Raw genomic sequence first — 17,364 nt, 5'->3', positions numbered from 1 at the left:
TTACCCCCTTTGGCTCCCGACCTGTCAGCCTCATTGTAGCCTCGTCAGAGAGATGTGATGAATTTAGTTTCTGCTCAAAAGAAACTCTTAAAATGTGTTAATTTGAGCTTTATACACTGTAAAACATTTTTATGTCAGTAAAACTTAGAAACGAAAGTTCACCTGCTGCCTTAAAATTTGCTAGTAAACTCAGCCTTGAAGGAAAAGTTCTAACTAAAGATCATTTCTTGTTTTAACAACTTACTAGGTGACATTATCAAATGAACTCACAGTTCCTCACTATTTCTACTTCCAAGTTAAGATCAATTTAACTAAATTTGGGAGCACTAGCATTTTTGTTGCTAGTAATGGCAAGTTTCAGACGGACTCAACTCACTCATCTTGCCAGAAATATAACATTTATTTTATTTAGGCCATTTAGAGAGGAGGAAGTTAAAATTTGGTCAACCAAAAACAGGGAAACGGCTTCTAAAACCCACCCATCTATTACTCTTATGGTGCCAATGTTTTTGCTGACATTATAATACCGTGGTTTAATCCTCTTTTGTAGAGTCTCGTTTCAAAGGTATCGTCATTTTATAGTAACAGTTCTGTCTAATAAAAAAATGCGAAAATGGCGTCAGAGTCCCTAGTATTCATATCATATCACCCTTCCTCCTCCTCCTCCTCCTCCTCCATTGCTTTTATTCAACTCAAAACCTAAAGACACAAGTTAAATGAATATGGACCACACAGACGAAACTCACAAGAAGTCAAGACAATGGATAACTTTAAGTTTAAGTTTCGAAAACATATTAAATTGACTTCATGAGGATTGGAGCTGAAGGGAAGAAATGCGTTCACATAACTTAATAGGGCTGTAACAGTGTGGAGTTCTGCAAAATCTCTCTGCTGCATCACCTCAGACACACACATGTGCCCGTGCATACCCGACATTCCTCTTGGGTGTGTGTAATCACCGCACGGGACACACACACACACACACACACACGGGGGTTTTCATGTGGGCATCGTGAAGCCATTTGGACGTTTACGGCGATCAATCACGTTGTTTAGGGTTTGCAGGTGACACTCATATTTCTCCGCGGCCGCTGTCACATCAGCTTTACATTATTCAAAGGCTACACTGAGCAGCGCACACAACACACACACAACACACACACACACACACACACACAGCAGTCTATAGAGAACATGGAGGAGCACACGTGGAATTAGAGGAATTTCACATCTGGTTTGAATGAACCCAGAGAGGCAGTTTCACTGAGCCCTTAAAGTAAAAATAGTTGAGTTTAAAGCTTTGTTTTCAGTTTAATACAATTTTATAGTGTCAAGAAATCTCACTTTGCCAGCAGCCCCCCCCCCCCCCCCCCCCCCCCCCCAACACCAACGTCCTTTAAACTTTCTCCGCGCTCACAAACAACGTCAGCGACTCCAAACTCTCCGTTGGCGCTTTATTGAAAATTAAAGATCATGTCACACTTCCCCGCTGCCCCGACCTAATCAGCCTAAAAGCACGTTTATAACAAACTTTTCTTTTATTGGGGAAACGTCAGTTGGCGCGTTATATGCCGTGATTAAGGCGCCCGGCTTTCATCAGAGAAATGGGCCCTCCGCTTCCACGGCAAGTCACATTGTGTCCTCGCTCGCATTCAATCAGCCGGATTGTCTCCTGAACTTATTATTTATTTATTTTCTTAAACTCCTGAACTTCTCTGCCCTCTCTGTAATCACATTCCCATTCATATTGAATTATAAAAGCCCGGGGCGAGGGCGAGTGTCGAAGCTTAAAATCGAGCCGGTTTACCTGCGACGCCGGCGCGTACCGAAGACGACTCGATTAAGGCTTGTGCCGCCTCTCCTGCCCGTGGTTGGTTTTGTTCCGCAGACTCCGGTCTCTAATCCGCCGAGCGCCCTTTTCAGGTGAACTTGCCCTCTCGCTGCGGCGGTGCGGGGAGGCATAAGCCAGTTTTCCACACCAGATTACAGGCCACGACGCCATAGACCGGCTTCTCTCCAACACGGGTGCGATCAGAGTTTAATGGCGCTGTTATTCATCGCTCCCTGAAAGCACTTTGTTTATTTTCTGCTCACAGAAAGGACCGAAAGAGTCTAAAGGGTTAGGAAATTAACACATGCAAAGCGTCGATTCCCAGCGGAGCCCGAGCCGGGCGGGATTTTCAACGTGTTGATTGCCTTTGAATGGCTGCCTCCCCCACACGGCTCCTCTAAAGCCCCCGGTGTGATGCTTTCTCTCATAAGCCTCATTGGTACGCCGATGATGCAAATGACAGGACCACACTGTACACGGTTCTCCGGTTCCACACGAGGAGGCAGAGGCAGCAATTAGGCCTGGAAACGAAACGGCTTTTCATTAAAATGACCGATCGACGGATAGCCGGCTGACCGCGGCGGCGGCGGCGGGGGGGCTGTTGGAGTCCGGAGAGCGCGGAGGCATGTCACAAAGCATTCAGCGCCAAATAAAAAGATTTAATTTAGCTTTTCGAGATGACAAAGACGAGATTACACAGTTCTGCTCAGATATTTCACGGTGCGCCAACAAAGCCGAGCGGCTGCATTGAACCCAGACACGTTGTCGTCCTGTGTTGCATGCTCTTGACGTGAACTTTTGAACGTTTCAGGACTCTTGGCTTGTTGGTCAAGCGTCTGGAGAGGGGAGGCAAGGCCGAGCAGCAGGCCCTGTTCCAGGAGAACGACTGCATCGTCCGTATCAATAACGGAGACCTGCGAAACATCCGATTTGAACAGTAAGGCTGCAGCTGGCGGGGGCCACCGCTGAGCTGACTTCCTGTGTGATTGGCTTGTTCTGGACCGCTGCCTCTTTTCAGTCCTTAACTATTCTTTTAGCCGTTATCCTCCTGCCTTTTCTTGCTGCCCTCCTCCGCTTCTGTTGCCGGTGCACAGGCTCCTCTGCTGCCTGTCACCGTGCTAAGCTAACCCCCTTCCTCACTTAACTCCTGCAGGTCACAGCCCCAGCTGCTGAAGCGGCCCCCTGCTTTTCCTCTCAGTCTTTATTCCCCTGTGTTTCAGTAACAGCTCCACCGGACCCTCCTGCTCCTCTAGCTCCTTCCTCCTTCCCTTCTGTCGGGAGTAGCGGCGACACCTAACATCCACAGCTCCCGCTTTTTCCGGCGCTCTCATTCCCCGCCTAACCAAACCAACCCGTTATCTAGATCCTGTATGCATGCATGATGTGTGCACACTTCATATCAAGCCATGTTCAAATGTTTTCAAATGCAGTGTTCAAAGTCAAAGTGATGCACATTATGTAAGAGGCACTGCTCTGTGAGGAGCCGCCCACACATGACCACTAGAGATGCATAATGATGACGCATCGCTCTCCCATGGGATTCAACGGGGAAGTGAGGGGATTTAAAGGATTTGTTCGCCCAGATGAACAGAAACAACCCGTCATTTTCCTCGCGTCCGTGCCTGATAATTGCGGTTTGTTGATGGCGAGTTGAGGCTTTTGAATTGTTGCTACCGGTCTAGTACGACGGACGTTAAAAAGAGGTGATCTCTCTCAGGAAACAGGCGGTTAGACCAAACAAATGAGGGGGCTTTACGTGAGAAATGATACGTATTCAGTGTATAATTAGGTTGGGGGTTTTTGGCGGGGCGGGTTTTTGTAGTAAAAGAACCTTAATTGGCATCTGTTGTGATTTGGCGCTATATAGGATGATATGATGGTTGGGGAAACACTGGTATTTGTGTGAACCAGTCCTTGTTTCTTTTATCCGGGTCGTATTTTGGTGCTCCATCAACGTTGCCAGATATACGATAATTAGCGTATTTATAGCTTAACGCAGATATACGATATCGTATTTATACGATAATTATTATGGGATATACGCAGCTTAACACAGATATACGATAATTATCGTATTTATCGTATATCTGCGTTAAGTTGCGTATATCTCATAATTGATGCAAAGGCTACGGCGACAGCACAGACCCTACGTAGACCCTAGCGCCGTAACTGACGTGCACCTCCCCCGAAATGTAACTACGTGCCGTGGCAACGCAGATTGCAAGAGCTGTGATTGGTCCGCTTGGTAGCAGCGTGTTTCCGCTTTAGTTTTGGACCAGTAAAGTACCTGTAAGGTTAACTAAAGAAGGTTTGGAGATACAGACATACGTTCGGAAGCAGGAAATAGAAACAAAAATTAACCAGGCTGGCAAAAAAAAAACACAGCGCCAACTAGTGTTTGGATGCCGTTGTTATAGAGCGAGCCAGATGAGCGCAAAAGTATAAACAGCTCACACCGGCGTAATGTTGTGGCTCCCACAGTACTTTGAATAAGCCTTTACGTTAGTGCAGCTCCATTTCGTATCAAAATACGAAAAATTTAAAGCGACAGTACGATATTTCTTCATATCCCGTCTGGCAACACTGCGCCCCCAGACAGCCCCGCTCCTGGTGCCTGAAGTTTTGCGAGGGGGTGCATCGGCGCAACAGTTGTTATTTAACAGTATTTCTATAAGGCAGCAGACGGCACCTGACACCCGATCCGGCGTGAAATTCCAAAGATGCCGTGACAAGTCCGAGGGTTGTTAGCGGCTGGGAAAACGGGCAGGAATTCCTCCGTCGCTCGCGTTTTAGTTGTCAATCAGGGAGGGGGGGCGTCCCAACCGTTTCCCGCCCCCCCAAACGTCCGTTCAGCTGTCGATGGGGGCCCGGAGGAAGGGCCGTACCCGAGTCTGCTTTATTGAAACAGGTGGCGCTAACAAGGCTCTGCGTGTACAGGGTGATGACAGACGACACAAGTTTTCGTTCGCACCTACTGTACATGAGCCCCCAGCGAAGGGGGAAGCGAGGGGGGGTCTGAAAGAGGATTTTCCTGCAAACTATCCGTCTGATTGAGGGTCCCCTTCATCTGCAGCCAAATGAGGGGATTACGTGATGGAGCTGTTGTGCTGGAGGGGGGGCGTTTACCCTCTTTTTAGAGCCGCTCACGCTGGCGGGAAGTATTAATTAACATGTCAGAATGTTCAGGTGGGCGAAGACGGGTTTTATATAGAGCAGGGATGTGTGTGTGTTTGAGAGTTGTCGGGTTGGTGATGATGGTGGTGGTGGTGGTTGGGGGGGTCCCACTAAGTTTCTCGACAAAAGACTGGATAAGTGTGGTATGTAGGGTTGAAATCAGTCGAGTAATTGACATTCTTTCTCTCTCCGTCCTCTCTTTCCGTCCCAGAGCCCAGAATATGTTCCGCCAAGCCATGCGCTCCCCCGTCATCATGTTCCACGTGGTGCCCTCGTCGATGAAGGCCCACTACGAGCAGCTGTCCCACGCCGAGAGGAACCCCGCGTACGCCTCGGGCCGCTTCAGCCCCGACTCCCTCGCCGGCAGCACCGCGTCTGGCATCGACCACGGCACCCCGCAGAGGATGTCCCGGCACGGCTCCCAGACGCACCCGCACTCCCACCCGCACCCCCACGCTCACCCGGACCCGGCCGACGGCTACCCGCCTCCGAGCCACCCCGCCGTCTCCTCGGCCAAGCCCCCGACGGGTCAGACCCAGTCGCCTCAGAGGGGGATGAACTCCACCCCCACGGGCGGATTCACGAAAAAGGTTGGGAAGAGGCTCAACATCCAGCTAAAGAAAGGTGAGAGGGGAAGTTGCTACACATGGGGGCTTTATTATTTACATTATTTACAGGCAAAACATTATGACCACCTTCCCAATATTGTGTAGGTCTCCTTTGTGCCTCCAATACAGTTCATCAGAGAATGGACATGGGCCTACTGAGGGTGTCCTGTGGTGTCTGGCAACACAATGTTGTTAGTGGGGGGCCTTTGAGAGGAGGGGCCTCTGTGGATCATCCCACAGATACTTGATCAGTTTGGGATCTAGTGAATCTGGAGGCCAGGTCAACACCTTGTGATGTTCTTCATGTTTTTTTGAGTTGTTTCTTAAGCGTTTCCTGCTGGGGATGGCTGCTGCCATCAAGGAGTGTCATTGCTATGGGGTGGGGGTGCCTGGTCTGGTCTAGGTGGGTGTTACATGTCTAAGTAACATCCACACCAACGAATGCCAGGTCCAGAAGTTTCCCAGCACAACGTTGAACTGTCACAAGATGGTCAGTGTTATTTACTTCTCCTGTCAGTGGTCATAATATTGTGGCTGATTGGTGTATATAATAATTTTGCCATTGGCTGACATTTTTTAGACACGATCAGTCTCGGTAACCCTTGATTGGAGCCGTCAGTAGACCTAGAGGAAGACATCCGGCAACAGAGAAGTTATTTATTCTGATTGTGGGAAAAAAAAAACAAAGTCATCTCAGTCCCTACATGATGTATTACATCATTTTGTCTTTGAAGTATCATGTGATTCTCCCCCGAGGGTCCGTGAAACTCTCCCTTCATGCTTTGCAAAAAAAGAAGAAAGAAAAAAAAACTGTATTTCAGCTGAATAAACAAGCAATTTCCCCCCGCTTGGCACATCAAACACAAGAAGTGTAGGAAGAGTTGGTTGGGAAACGGTGAAAACACTGAAGTGTGCGACACTTAAAAACCTCTAGGGTTCACCAGGCGGCCCGGGAGAAGCGAGCATTGAGTTAGAAAACCGAAGTGATTCGGGGTGGACGGGAAAAAAAAAACAGAGCGGCGCTGGGAATAAAACTTTGGGGGAGATCTCCTCGGTGCAGGCTTTGACTGACAGCTGGCGCAGGTGCTGCGAGCGTCGGCCAACAGGATTCCAGGTGTCGCTGCCAGGTCTCGGGACCGGGGGAGCTTGTTGCTAAGCAGCCGCCGGTCCCCGAGCGCTGTCAAAAGCCACGGCGGAGAGTGTGACAGGTCTGCGCCATATGCCCCGTTGACGCTTTCACCCAAAATCTGTCCTCTCTTACGGGACTGGAGCCGGGCCAGAACACAAAACGTTAAAAATGCCCAGCTGCTTCCAACGTCCCGACTCGCCGTTTTTTTTTTTCCCATTTACTCTTCTGTCCCAGTCTTTTTTTTTTTTTTTTCTGCTTGGTTGCATTACCCAGAAAAAACACCGCAGTCTGCGCGTGATGTGACAGGAGATCTGTTATGTTCACAGTCTAAGATGTTATCCGTTCTCATTCCACCTTTTTTGTTTGCTGTTGTTGGAGCAGACACTTGCAGGGATTAGCGGCGGTTCCCGAGAGGCCGTTTGGCTCATCTGTTTTGTTTGGAGTGCCGACTTAAGCCCACAGCTTTGGGCGCAGATTAAACTCCCGCATTGTTTATGCGCTTGAATCAGACACCGGTCTCCTCGCAAATCCCGGGGAGTATCAGAATCAATCAGAGAATCCTATTCGGCGCAGGAAATTGCTTAGATATGTCTTAATCAGGCTAATGAGAGTTTTAAAGATCCTCCTCCTCCTCCCTGTTTAGAGCCAGGAACTCGACGAGCGTTTACCGGCGGGTATAATGCCGCGACTCGGCTGCCTGCGGGATGTTGATTGGCTCATCAATGTGGGGGGATTAGGTGGCGGATGTGAAACAGAATGGCTAAGTGTTCGGCTTTTTTCTTTGCGTCAGCTCGGTCAGAGAGGCAGGGGGGGATTAAGGCCAGTGCTCGCGTACTCCCTTTTTATTTTTTTGACGCTCGTTTAAAAGCGTTCCTCAGCTCTCTGGGAAGCGTGCGTGTTGTCACTTGATCTGAATCAGGAGGTGTGATGTTTGCGTGGGAGGAGCTGCTTAGGTGTTCCGAGTCCTCCAGATGAACTTGCAGATTTTGAAAGTATGCAGCATGTAGTCCTTTAATTATTCACCATAAGCCTGCTTGAGCTCTGTGCTGACAGGATGCAGGATTTGTCTTCATTTCCTGACTTTAACCTGTCTACCAATAGGAAATAGTTTGTTTGTCTGCTGGGAACGTGGACAATAAGAGGAAAATCCAGCACTTTGAATGGGGGGGTTGCAGGCAAAACGTCCAGCGGGGCAATCGGGCGACGTCTCTCCAAAGGGAATTATTTTATTGCCTCATTCATCTGCAGTGTTTAGGTAGCTGTCAGTGTCTGTGTGAGTCTGAATATGGTCCAATCAGTATTAAGCTGTGTTACAAAGAGCTCCACTGACCCTGCACTTTGGAAAGATTTCATGGCATGGAAGCTCGCAATGTAATTTGAATGGAGCAATTTAGCGTTTCATTAACACTACGGTAGTTGACTTTTTATACAAAGGTGCCAAACTCATGAATTAGCAACCATCTACTGGTCCACCTGAGCTGAGCTGCCAAAACTGACTGCTCAACGCAGTGTGACGATGTTAGCCTCATGCTAAGTTACCCATAGGACAGGTCACGGCAACAGTTGCCCCCCGATGAGAGATTTATTAGTAGCTGCAACTGACAAATACTAAGGCGTAGACATGATAGAGATACTATATTCAGTAAAGGGCCAGATCACAAGAGGAAAAAATGGAGTCGTTATGTACACCGATCAGGCATAACACTATGACCACCTTCCTAATATTGTGCAGGTCTCCCTTGTGCCTCCAAAACAGTTGGGAACCATTAAGAGAATGGACATGGGCCTTCTGAGGGTGTCCTGTGGTGGGTCCTGTGGGTTGAGGGGAGGGGCCTCTGTGGATCATCCCACAGATACTTGATCAGTTTGGGGTCTAGTGAATTTGGAGGCCAGGTCAACACCTTGTTCACACTGTTCTTTGGTGTTTTTTTGAGTTGTTCCTAAAGTGTTTCCTGCTGGGGGTGGCTGCTGCCATCAAGGAGTGTCATTGCTATGGGGTGGGGGTGCCTGGTCTGGTCTAGGTGGGTGCTACATGTCTAAGTAACATCCACACCAATGAATGAATGCCAGGTCCAAAAGTTTCCCAGCAGAACACCATCTTGTGTCAAACAAGATGGTCGATGTTCTTCACTTCTCCTGTCAGTGGTTTTAATGTTGTGGCTGATCGGTGTATGCTCTTTTCAGACTGGTGGTATTGGAAACTGTTCTTAGTGCTGTATAGTGGATAATATTGGTTGTACACTAATTAGAAATAGATGTAGAAATGAGGCCTCCAATAGAGACGAGTATCTAAAACATCTAATGAGGTGTCCTCCTGTATTCCACACAGAACAGTTGTAACGTTGTAGATTTGCACAGATCAGCTCCAGTCAAGTGAAGGCCAACTCTTTGCTGCTATAAATGCCGGAGCCAGAGACTTAACACTGCAGGATAAAAGAAGAATGTTTTCTCCTTGCCAACGTTTGATGTAAGCCTTCGTCCTGGGCTGAATCAGACGGATCCAGACGCCTCTTATCTCCGTATCAGACTGGTTCATTGATCACGGGCTTAAACAACAGCCTCACTTAATGATGATGCCGAGTTTAATTGTGTCTTCTGCTGTTAGCAGGGACACTCTTTGTTTCAGGTGAGCTCCACCAGCTCCACTTTATGCTCCTGCAGGAGAAGCTGGATATGATTGTGCTCTAATAAAGACAGAGAGGCACTGATTGGACAAATGACTTAAACGTTCCCCTCCAAGCTTTTAGTCATAATCAAACAACCCATTTGACTCCGAGCCAAACGTCGTCCTTAACTCTGACCCGTATTATTACATCTCTTGCATCAGAGCCAGGGAAACAACGCCAGCAGAACATGTTGAGTTAGAGGAGCTCCTGCCTCGAGAAAGAACTAACAGACTCTATCATTTCTGCCCCTCACTTCTCTTCTCACACAGGCCCTGAGGGACTCGGCTTCAGTATTACATCACGGGACGTTCCCATCGGGGGCTCGGCGCCCATCTACGTGAAGAACATTCTGCCTCGGGGAGCTGCCATCCAGGACGGCCGCCTCAAGGCAGGAGACAGGCTGCTGGAGGTGAGAGAGTGCACTAGTTCTGAACGTAACGGTCCACAGGTGAGCCTGGTTTTAATGCATTCACGACGGGATCGGTTGGGTGTGGACGGGTGAACCAGGCGGTGGTTGAAGTCTTCTTTAAAATGTCAAAACGTGCCTGCCTTCTGCTGAATTTAAAGTGGAAAGCTTGAGAAATTTGTTCTCGCTCCTAGGGCTGCGAGAACAAGAAAAAAATTAGTTTAGGCCAAGTGCCGAACTCCGGGGAAGTTCTCATAGGCCCCTCCCACTGCAGCATACGTCACACACGCTAAGCATTGGGACAGATGTGGGAGATGGACGGCACTTTTCTTATTTCATACGCCATTCATTCAGCGTACACCCGAGATTAGCGCTCACACTCCGAACATTAGCATCTGGGAGCTCACTGAGCACTTCTGCTAGCCACTAGCATATCCGCTTTTCTGCAGTAACTGGACGCTGGACGCCACACGAGAAAAAAGTTCTGCGAACAAGCTGCAAGAATAAAATTACCTCATTTTGTTCTTGCAGCCCTCAGTGCAAGAATAAATTTCTTGCTTCTTGCTTCTCACGGAGTATGTAACAGCCTTAACTCATTCATTTAAGCTAACAGTTTATTTATCCTGTGATGAAGCCCCAACAACATATTTTCATACTCTATCTTGTGCAGCGAAAACAGAACAGCTTTTAAAATTGAGTCATCCCACACTGCATCCATTTGCATAAAGGATTACCCTGCGCAGCGCTGGATTCACGAGCTTGTTGCACAAAACTTTGAATCCTGTTTTTGTTTTTTTCTGTTAGAACCGGTGCAGAAGTTACTCACAGAGCAGCTGACCGAAGCAGAAAAACCAACCACCTGCGTCTTATCCATCTTAACCCAGTCTCTCTCTGTCCCTCTCTCCATCAGGTGAATGGCGTGGACCTGAATGGGCGGACCCAGGAGGAGGTGGTGTCTCTGCTCCGGGCCACGCCCATGGGCGGAGCCGTGGGGCTGCTGGTTTTACGCCAGGAGGAGGCTTTCCTCCCGCGGGAAGTGGTACGTGTGTCACTCACCATGCTAGATTCCCTCATAGCTCCATCCTGTCTCACATATACATTATATACCCTATATACAACCGCCCCATGCATGGATAGGTGGAGATTATGGGTTGTGCGCTGTCACCAGTGCCGTTAATCCCCGCAGTTTTGAGCCTTGTTGTCGTCTCATTTCCCGGCTAACGCAACCCGTTAGCCAAGCATGCATTGATTGTCCCGCTCCGTCGCAGCACTCCTCTCTATTATGAAGCCTCGGCTAGCCTTGGAGGAAACCTGTAGAGCTCAGTCTTTCCTCTTTATCTCCTCCAACCTCTCGTTTCCTCCCACCTTCGCTTCGTCTTCACTCCTTTCTTTATCTGTCAGCCTTCCCGCTCCTTTCCTTCTCATTTGCCATCTCCAGGTAACCTTCTCTGTCGCTGTATTTCCATCTCTCCCTCGCCGTGTTTTCCCTCCGAGCCGGCTCGGTTAGATTGATGGACGCCGGGATGGTCGGAGAGTGGAGAGTGAAACGCACACTTGGCTCGAATAGCAATCAGGCCTCATCACACGTCGCTGCGTACAAACCTCTGCGCAGACGCCACTCACACCCTCGATGATCGACGCAAACTGATTCTAATTTAGCGTCTCTTGTTTTCCCTCCTCGAAGGCCGCGGTTTTACGCGACGCCGGATGTCGCGCTCAATTTAGCTTTGCGGAAAAATCCGGTTTGACGTGAGGCATGTCTGGAGTTACCTGAAGTTTTTTGATTAAGAAGAAAGAAGTTTTTTAACGCGAGGGAGGAGGGAACAGTGAAGGCTGCTGGCGAGCTTTAAATCACAGCGGTGTTTACTCCTCAGCAGCAGTCAATGATTCTCTGCTCTCTCTCTCTCCAGCTCCACTAGCTGGCTTTAACGCGAGCCTTATTGACTGCTAACGTGAGTTATAGCACCGAGCGGCCTTAAATCCCTCCTCCGCTGTTATAAAAATGGTTCCTCCCCTCAGAGTGCGCCGCTATAAGCCGCACCAGCAGCCGTTCGCTCGCAAAGCGGCGTCAATCAAACGTCTGATTGGTGACAATTATCGCAGCGAGGGATGCAGATGAGGCTGCCGGCCGACCGTCACCGCGGGCCAAGTTAGACGAGACTCAAGTGCTGAGCTGGTCGATACTCATCTTCAGATTAGAGCGGGGCCGTACGCCGAAGCCGGGCCGGGCCGGCGTAGTCGGTAGTTAGGTCCTAGGATTTATTTGATCGGCGGTTATCAGCTGCAGAGAGCGTGATGTGAAGGAGGCTGGGATGAGCCTCGAGGGAGATGGCAGTCCAGTGAACGAAATGAGCAGCTTGAGCTCTGTCGTCTGATGCCGGGTGTTTTTTTTTTTTTTTTAGCTCGCTGAGACCAAATGGCCACAACATTAGGACCACTGACATTGGAAGAACTTTTATCTTGCAGTGTAAGTCTCTGCAGCAAAGAGTTGGCTTTTATTTGTAAAATTTGCTAGATCCCAAACTGATCAAGTATCTGTGGGATGATCGACAGAGGCCCCTCCCCTCAAAGGCCCCCCCACCCAGACACCAGAGGACACCCTCAGAAGGTCCATGTCCATTCTCTGATGAGTCCCAACTGTTTTGGAGGCACAAGGAGGAGACCTGCGCAATATTAGGAAGGTGGTCATAATGTTCTGGCGTATGAATTAAAATCGACAGTTACTGAGCTCCGTAAATTAAACTCGATTTAGTCGTCTAATGAAAACATAAAGTCAGCAGCTGTTGTATTCCACCTGCAGCTGCCACCTACCTTATTAGGTACAAAGCGAAAACCCTTAAACCTTTCAGAAATTTCACGAGCCGAACAACCCGGCGTGTGAAACTATATAAAAGTAGCAGCTGAATAAGAGATTGGTCATTGAGCTTTTCTACAATAATAGCATTCTGACAGAGGGGACTGGAAATGCTATTCAGGTCGCTGTATTATTATTCAAATTGCCGTATTATTAATGCAGAAAATCACATTTAGTTTCGTTCAGAAGAAGAAGAAGAAGAAGAAGCAGCGCCGTCTCGTCTTTCATTGCTGCTGAATTCCAGCAGGTTCTTAAGAGAATAATGTATTTAAAGAATGGTAAGCTTTGAATAAAAATACAATTTGACTGGTTTTCTTTGAACGTGTAGCCTGAGAGACAAAATTCAGGGCTTAGTTCTCGTCGTTATATTAGCTTGAATAGAACAGTGTCGGTGTTGATTTTTAAAGGAACTTGTTGTTTGTTAAGGCGATAGCTGGGCTTCATCTGAATTAAGTTAATGTCTCTCACTGTGGACACAGCAGCTGGACGGTAAGAGGACACGGCTTAAGGCTCATTTCAGGTACTGCAGGACATAGACACCGCAACCTACGTACGTAGCCTATGACGGTGCGAGACATTTAGACTTATGCGCTGGTTCGCTTTGTAACAACGCCGCCCAAACACTAGTCGACGCTAGTTACGTAGCCTACTTACCTGGGCTACGTACGTATGTAACTTACGTACGTAGCCCAGGCTAGTGCGAGACATTTATACTTGTGCGCCGGTTTGCTTTGTAACAACGCTGCCCAAACGCTAGTCGACGCTAGTTACGTAGCCTACGTACCCAGGCTACGTACGTACGTAACCAACGTACGTAACCAACGTACGTAGCCTACGCCAGTGTGAGCCATTTATACTTGTGCGCTCATCAGTCTGGTTCGCTCTGTAACAACACCCCCCAAACACTAGTCGGCGCTGTGTCTTTTTTGCCAGTTAGGTTATTTTTTGTTTCTACTTCCTGCTTCACTGTCAACAATGCTGACTAAAACTTTCGCCAAAATTTCGCCGAACACGAGTCGTACAAATGTTTGCATCTCCGAACCACCTCAGTTAACCGTCCTCCTCGATGTGTTGATCCAAAACGATCAATTCGCAGAAACACGCTACTACCAAGAGGACCAATCACAGCTCTTGCGATCTGCGTTGCCGTGGGGGAGGTGCACGTCTACGACTACGACGCTAAGGTCTGGACTATCTCAGTAGCTAAACCGCCTATGAGAGAAACTCCAGTGAACTTGCGTAGTTGTACCTCGGAGGCTGTTGTTTCCGAGACGTAGTTTCACGACGACTACCGTCTAATCGTCTGCTGAGATTCACCATCTTCATATCCTGCATGCTCACTCATTCGTTCATCATACACTAGTCCTCCCCTCCACAGATTCTTGTGTATTCAAAAATTTTCACTGTTTCTGTCCGTAAATATTTTTGCTTGATTCCTTTTTGGTTCTTCTGTTCTGTTCTGTTCCCCTTCCTCCATCCTCTAGAACGCTGAACCCCAGATGCAAAGCCCCAGAGATTTGGTAAGACTCCACCCCAACACCAGCCAACATCCTCCTCCTCCTCCTAATCCTCCTCCTCCTCCTCCTCCTCCTCCTTAACAGCTCCTTTATTGTGCCCCCTAAGCATTCAAAGTTACTGATCTCTGCAAGAGCATTATCACCTGCGCGTGCCTCCAGCCTTCCGACAGTAAACTAGCTGGTTAATCAAAGTGCAAGCCGCCGCCCGTGCGTATAAGTGTTAGTCAGCAACACCGATTTTAATCTCCATTCCGGAGCTGCGCTAACAAATCACAATTTCATGGTTCAGTGTGGAGCGCTCAGGCCGCGCTGCAGTGTAATTTGCTCCGTCACTCCCCTTAGAGCTGTGTTTGTCAGTGGAGGTGGAAACACACGGGAGCTTGCATTATTTGCCGGCTGTGGATGGGGCTGTCAGTCGGGCCGTCCCGCTGCAGACTCGCTCTGGTTGCGTGAGGTGAATGGCAAACAGTCTGGTTTAGACGGTGTCTCATTTTATTAGGTCAGACGGAGCTGAGTGTGTCTCGGTGTCAAGCACCTGCGGAAAACTTTGACCACTTTAATGTACACCGATCAGCCACAACATTAAAACCACTGCCAGGAGAAGTAAATAACATTGACCATCTTGTGACAATTCAATGTTCTGATGGGAAACTTTTGGACCTGGCATTCATTGGTGTGGATGTTACTTAGACATGTAGCACCCACCTAGACCAGGAACTAGATCCCAAACTGACCAAGTATCTGTGGGATGATCCACAGAGGAGGCCCCTCCCTTCAACCCACAGGACCCAAAGTCCCGCCCACTAACAACACGCTCTTACCAGGAAGGTGGTCATAATGTTATGCCTGATCGGTGCATCATACCCAGCAGAAGCAGCCGAAGTAGTTTCAGTACGAGACTCCACCTTCTGTCAGGAGGTACAGTATGTTCTCCATGGCCCGAGTCACTCGTCACACATTACCCTGAGAAGCTCTCCATCGCGGCAGCTGTTAAAAACTCATCTTCTTTTACTGCTGATATTAAAAAGCGATTCGGATTTCCATATACCCCTCCATTTACATACCAACCTCGAGCTGTAATTTTAACCGCCTCAGACTCCTTCGCATCTGGCCTTACCTTCAGGTTACATCTGGCTAAGTGCAGATAATTGGTTACCTTTTTCTTTTTTTCCACGTGGCACGTTAGAAGCGTAATTGGCCAGTTAATTTGATCGGCAGTCATACCTGGCAGCTGCGCGGAGGATCCTCGGCGCAGGACACGGATGATCGCTGTGATTGCAGCTGACACGTTCAATGTGGCCACGTGTTTCCGGACAAGACGTCATTTTATCAGCATTAAAATAGAGAAACAGACTGGATTTAGTTGTAGAATAGTTAGATGGTCTGTTGTATTCCTGTTTTGTCAGGTTTGTTCCAAACTGATCACATACAGCCACAGACAGCATAAAGATGGACGGCGGAACTGCTCCTCAAAAGTGAAGCCAAAGCGAGTAGAGCTCCCCCTGGTGGCTGGCTGCAGTATGGGCCATAAGCCCCGCCTCCTCCATGTTAGTGGGTGGAGCTTAGGCCGAACTAAAACACTAAAATACACGTCAAATAATTGTTTTTCATGGATGTTTCTGTAATTTTAGGTTGTTAATATAATGTTGATACATGTTCAAGTGTCATTTTCTTTTGGATAAGTTTCATTTTCGTTACTTGACGCTATAGAAACAGGATGTGACATAATGCGACCACCGGTTGCCATGCTAACCGCTCAGTAAAGCCTGTCATGTAGGGCCATGAGAGTTGTAAAAATAATAATAATAATAAAAAACTCCACACTCCCTGGGAAAATGGCACCAGTTTGGCCAATGCGAGGATGTGGCGACACATAGTCCATATTTATATACAGTCTATGTATCCAACACAGGCAGAAAACGGGTTCATATTTACATGGACATATTGATCACTGCACCTTTCAGCATTTAGAGAAACACAACAGAGTGCTCCATCTCTCCTGTTTCGGATGTGTGCCTCCCTAAAAATCAATGCCACCATATGGACGAGAGCCAAGACAGATTGAAGAAATGCACCGTGGTCTCGTTTCCCCCCGCCCCACTCCACATTGCCTCCTCAACTCCCTTCTTTCCTGCCTTTCCAAAACTTCACACGTCCAAATGAGCCTCTCTTTCCCGGTACATCAACCAGCCGTAATGGATTCAGCGCCTTTCAGATGTTATCCGCTGACAGGCGCCTCATTTTAAACACCTTCGCCGCCAATAGCAACAGCAGCAGTGGCACCGAGATGGTGTGAGGCTTTAGAGGGCAGCTTTTAACGGGCGTCCATTTTCAAGTAATAGACGTCTTTCCGGTGAAAGAGGTTGGATGATGAGGCTGCAGAGGCTGACGATCAATTTTCTCTTCAACATTTTCCATAAATGATCAAAATCTTAGAAAATCTAGATCTTTGCTGATGCATATGTCTCATATGTCTATGAAGGTTCTCAGTGATCCAGGTCATGGTATATTCAGAAACCGTTTAGGAAAGGCAACTGGACTTTTTTGAGAAGATGTTCACATTTCAGGAAACACCCGATAATACACTTGTGCACCCCAAAGACAAAATCAGAGCAATGTAGTTCATGCAGTGAGGATTGTACAGACTTGTACAATGGGGAAACCCATCCACAAACACCATGTACCAATACAGGAGAGCCAGGTCGTCAGGACACGATTCAGCGGTCCACCTACACCTGAAGGACCAAGGACACTTCTTTGAAGACGTCCAAATCTTAGCCAGAGAAGACTGATGGTTTGAAAGAGGAGTAAAGGAAGCCATCTATGTCAGATTGGATTGGACTGAGATATAATCTGCCATCAATTGTCCCCAAGAAGTTTCAGCCCCATTCACACCTTGAGACTGGAGCCTCTGACTGGTAATGGGTCGTTAGAGCACCATTCATAGGGAAATAGGACAGGGACAATCAGTCCCCCCTCAACGACAGGTAGGGATCTAGCCCCTTAGGGACACCAGTCGTACCAGTTTCTGGTCTTTACAGAAACAAGGCAAGCAAGTTCCTGTTAAACCTTCCCACCAGTCCTCTAGAACTGAAGAAGCTACTTGGATGAAACGTCTTCTCAAAAAACTCTACAAATCCAGTTGCCTTTCCTTAAATGCTTTTTGGAGGTTTTTCATA

The 17,364-nt window shown here is 48.1% G+C and overlaps 1 protein-coding gene across 7 annotated transcripts in view; it reads left to right on the top strand.

Moving 5' to 3' along the window:
- Positions 1–17,364, top strand: part of pard3ab (par-3 family cell polarity regulator alpha, b) — a 266,468-nt gene that overhangs the window by 134,181 nt on the left and 114,923 nt on the right. For all 7 annotated transcript variants that reach the window (XM_084546197.1, XM_084546196.1, XM_084546195.1 and 4 more), the window contains exons 8-12: positions 2,643–2,768; positions 5,217–5,629; positions 9,678–9,817; positions 10,725–10,853; positions 14,153–14,188. In XM_084546197.1, coding sequence (XP_084402323.1) covers positions 2,643–2,768; positions 5,217–5,629; positions 9,678–9,817; positions 10,725–10,853; positions 14,153–14,188 — 844 coding nt within the window. The remainder of the gene's footprint in view (positions 1–2,642; positions 2,769–5,216; positions 5,630–9,677; positions 9,818–10,724; positions 10,854–14,152; positions 14,189–17,364) is intronic.

Source organism: Chelon labrosus, assembly GCF_963514085.1.
Source record: "Chelon labrosus genome assembly, chromosome: 6".
NCBI classification, from domain to species: domain Eukaryota; kingdom Metazoa; phylum Chordata; class Actinopteri; order Mugiliformes; family Mugilidae; genus Chelon; species Chelon labrosus.
This window is presented reverse-complemented; position numbering and strand designations above follow the sequence as displayed.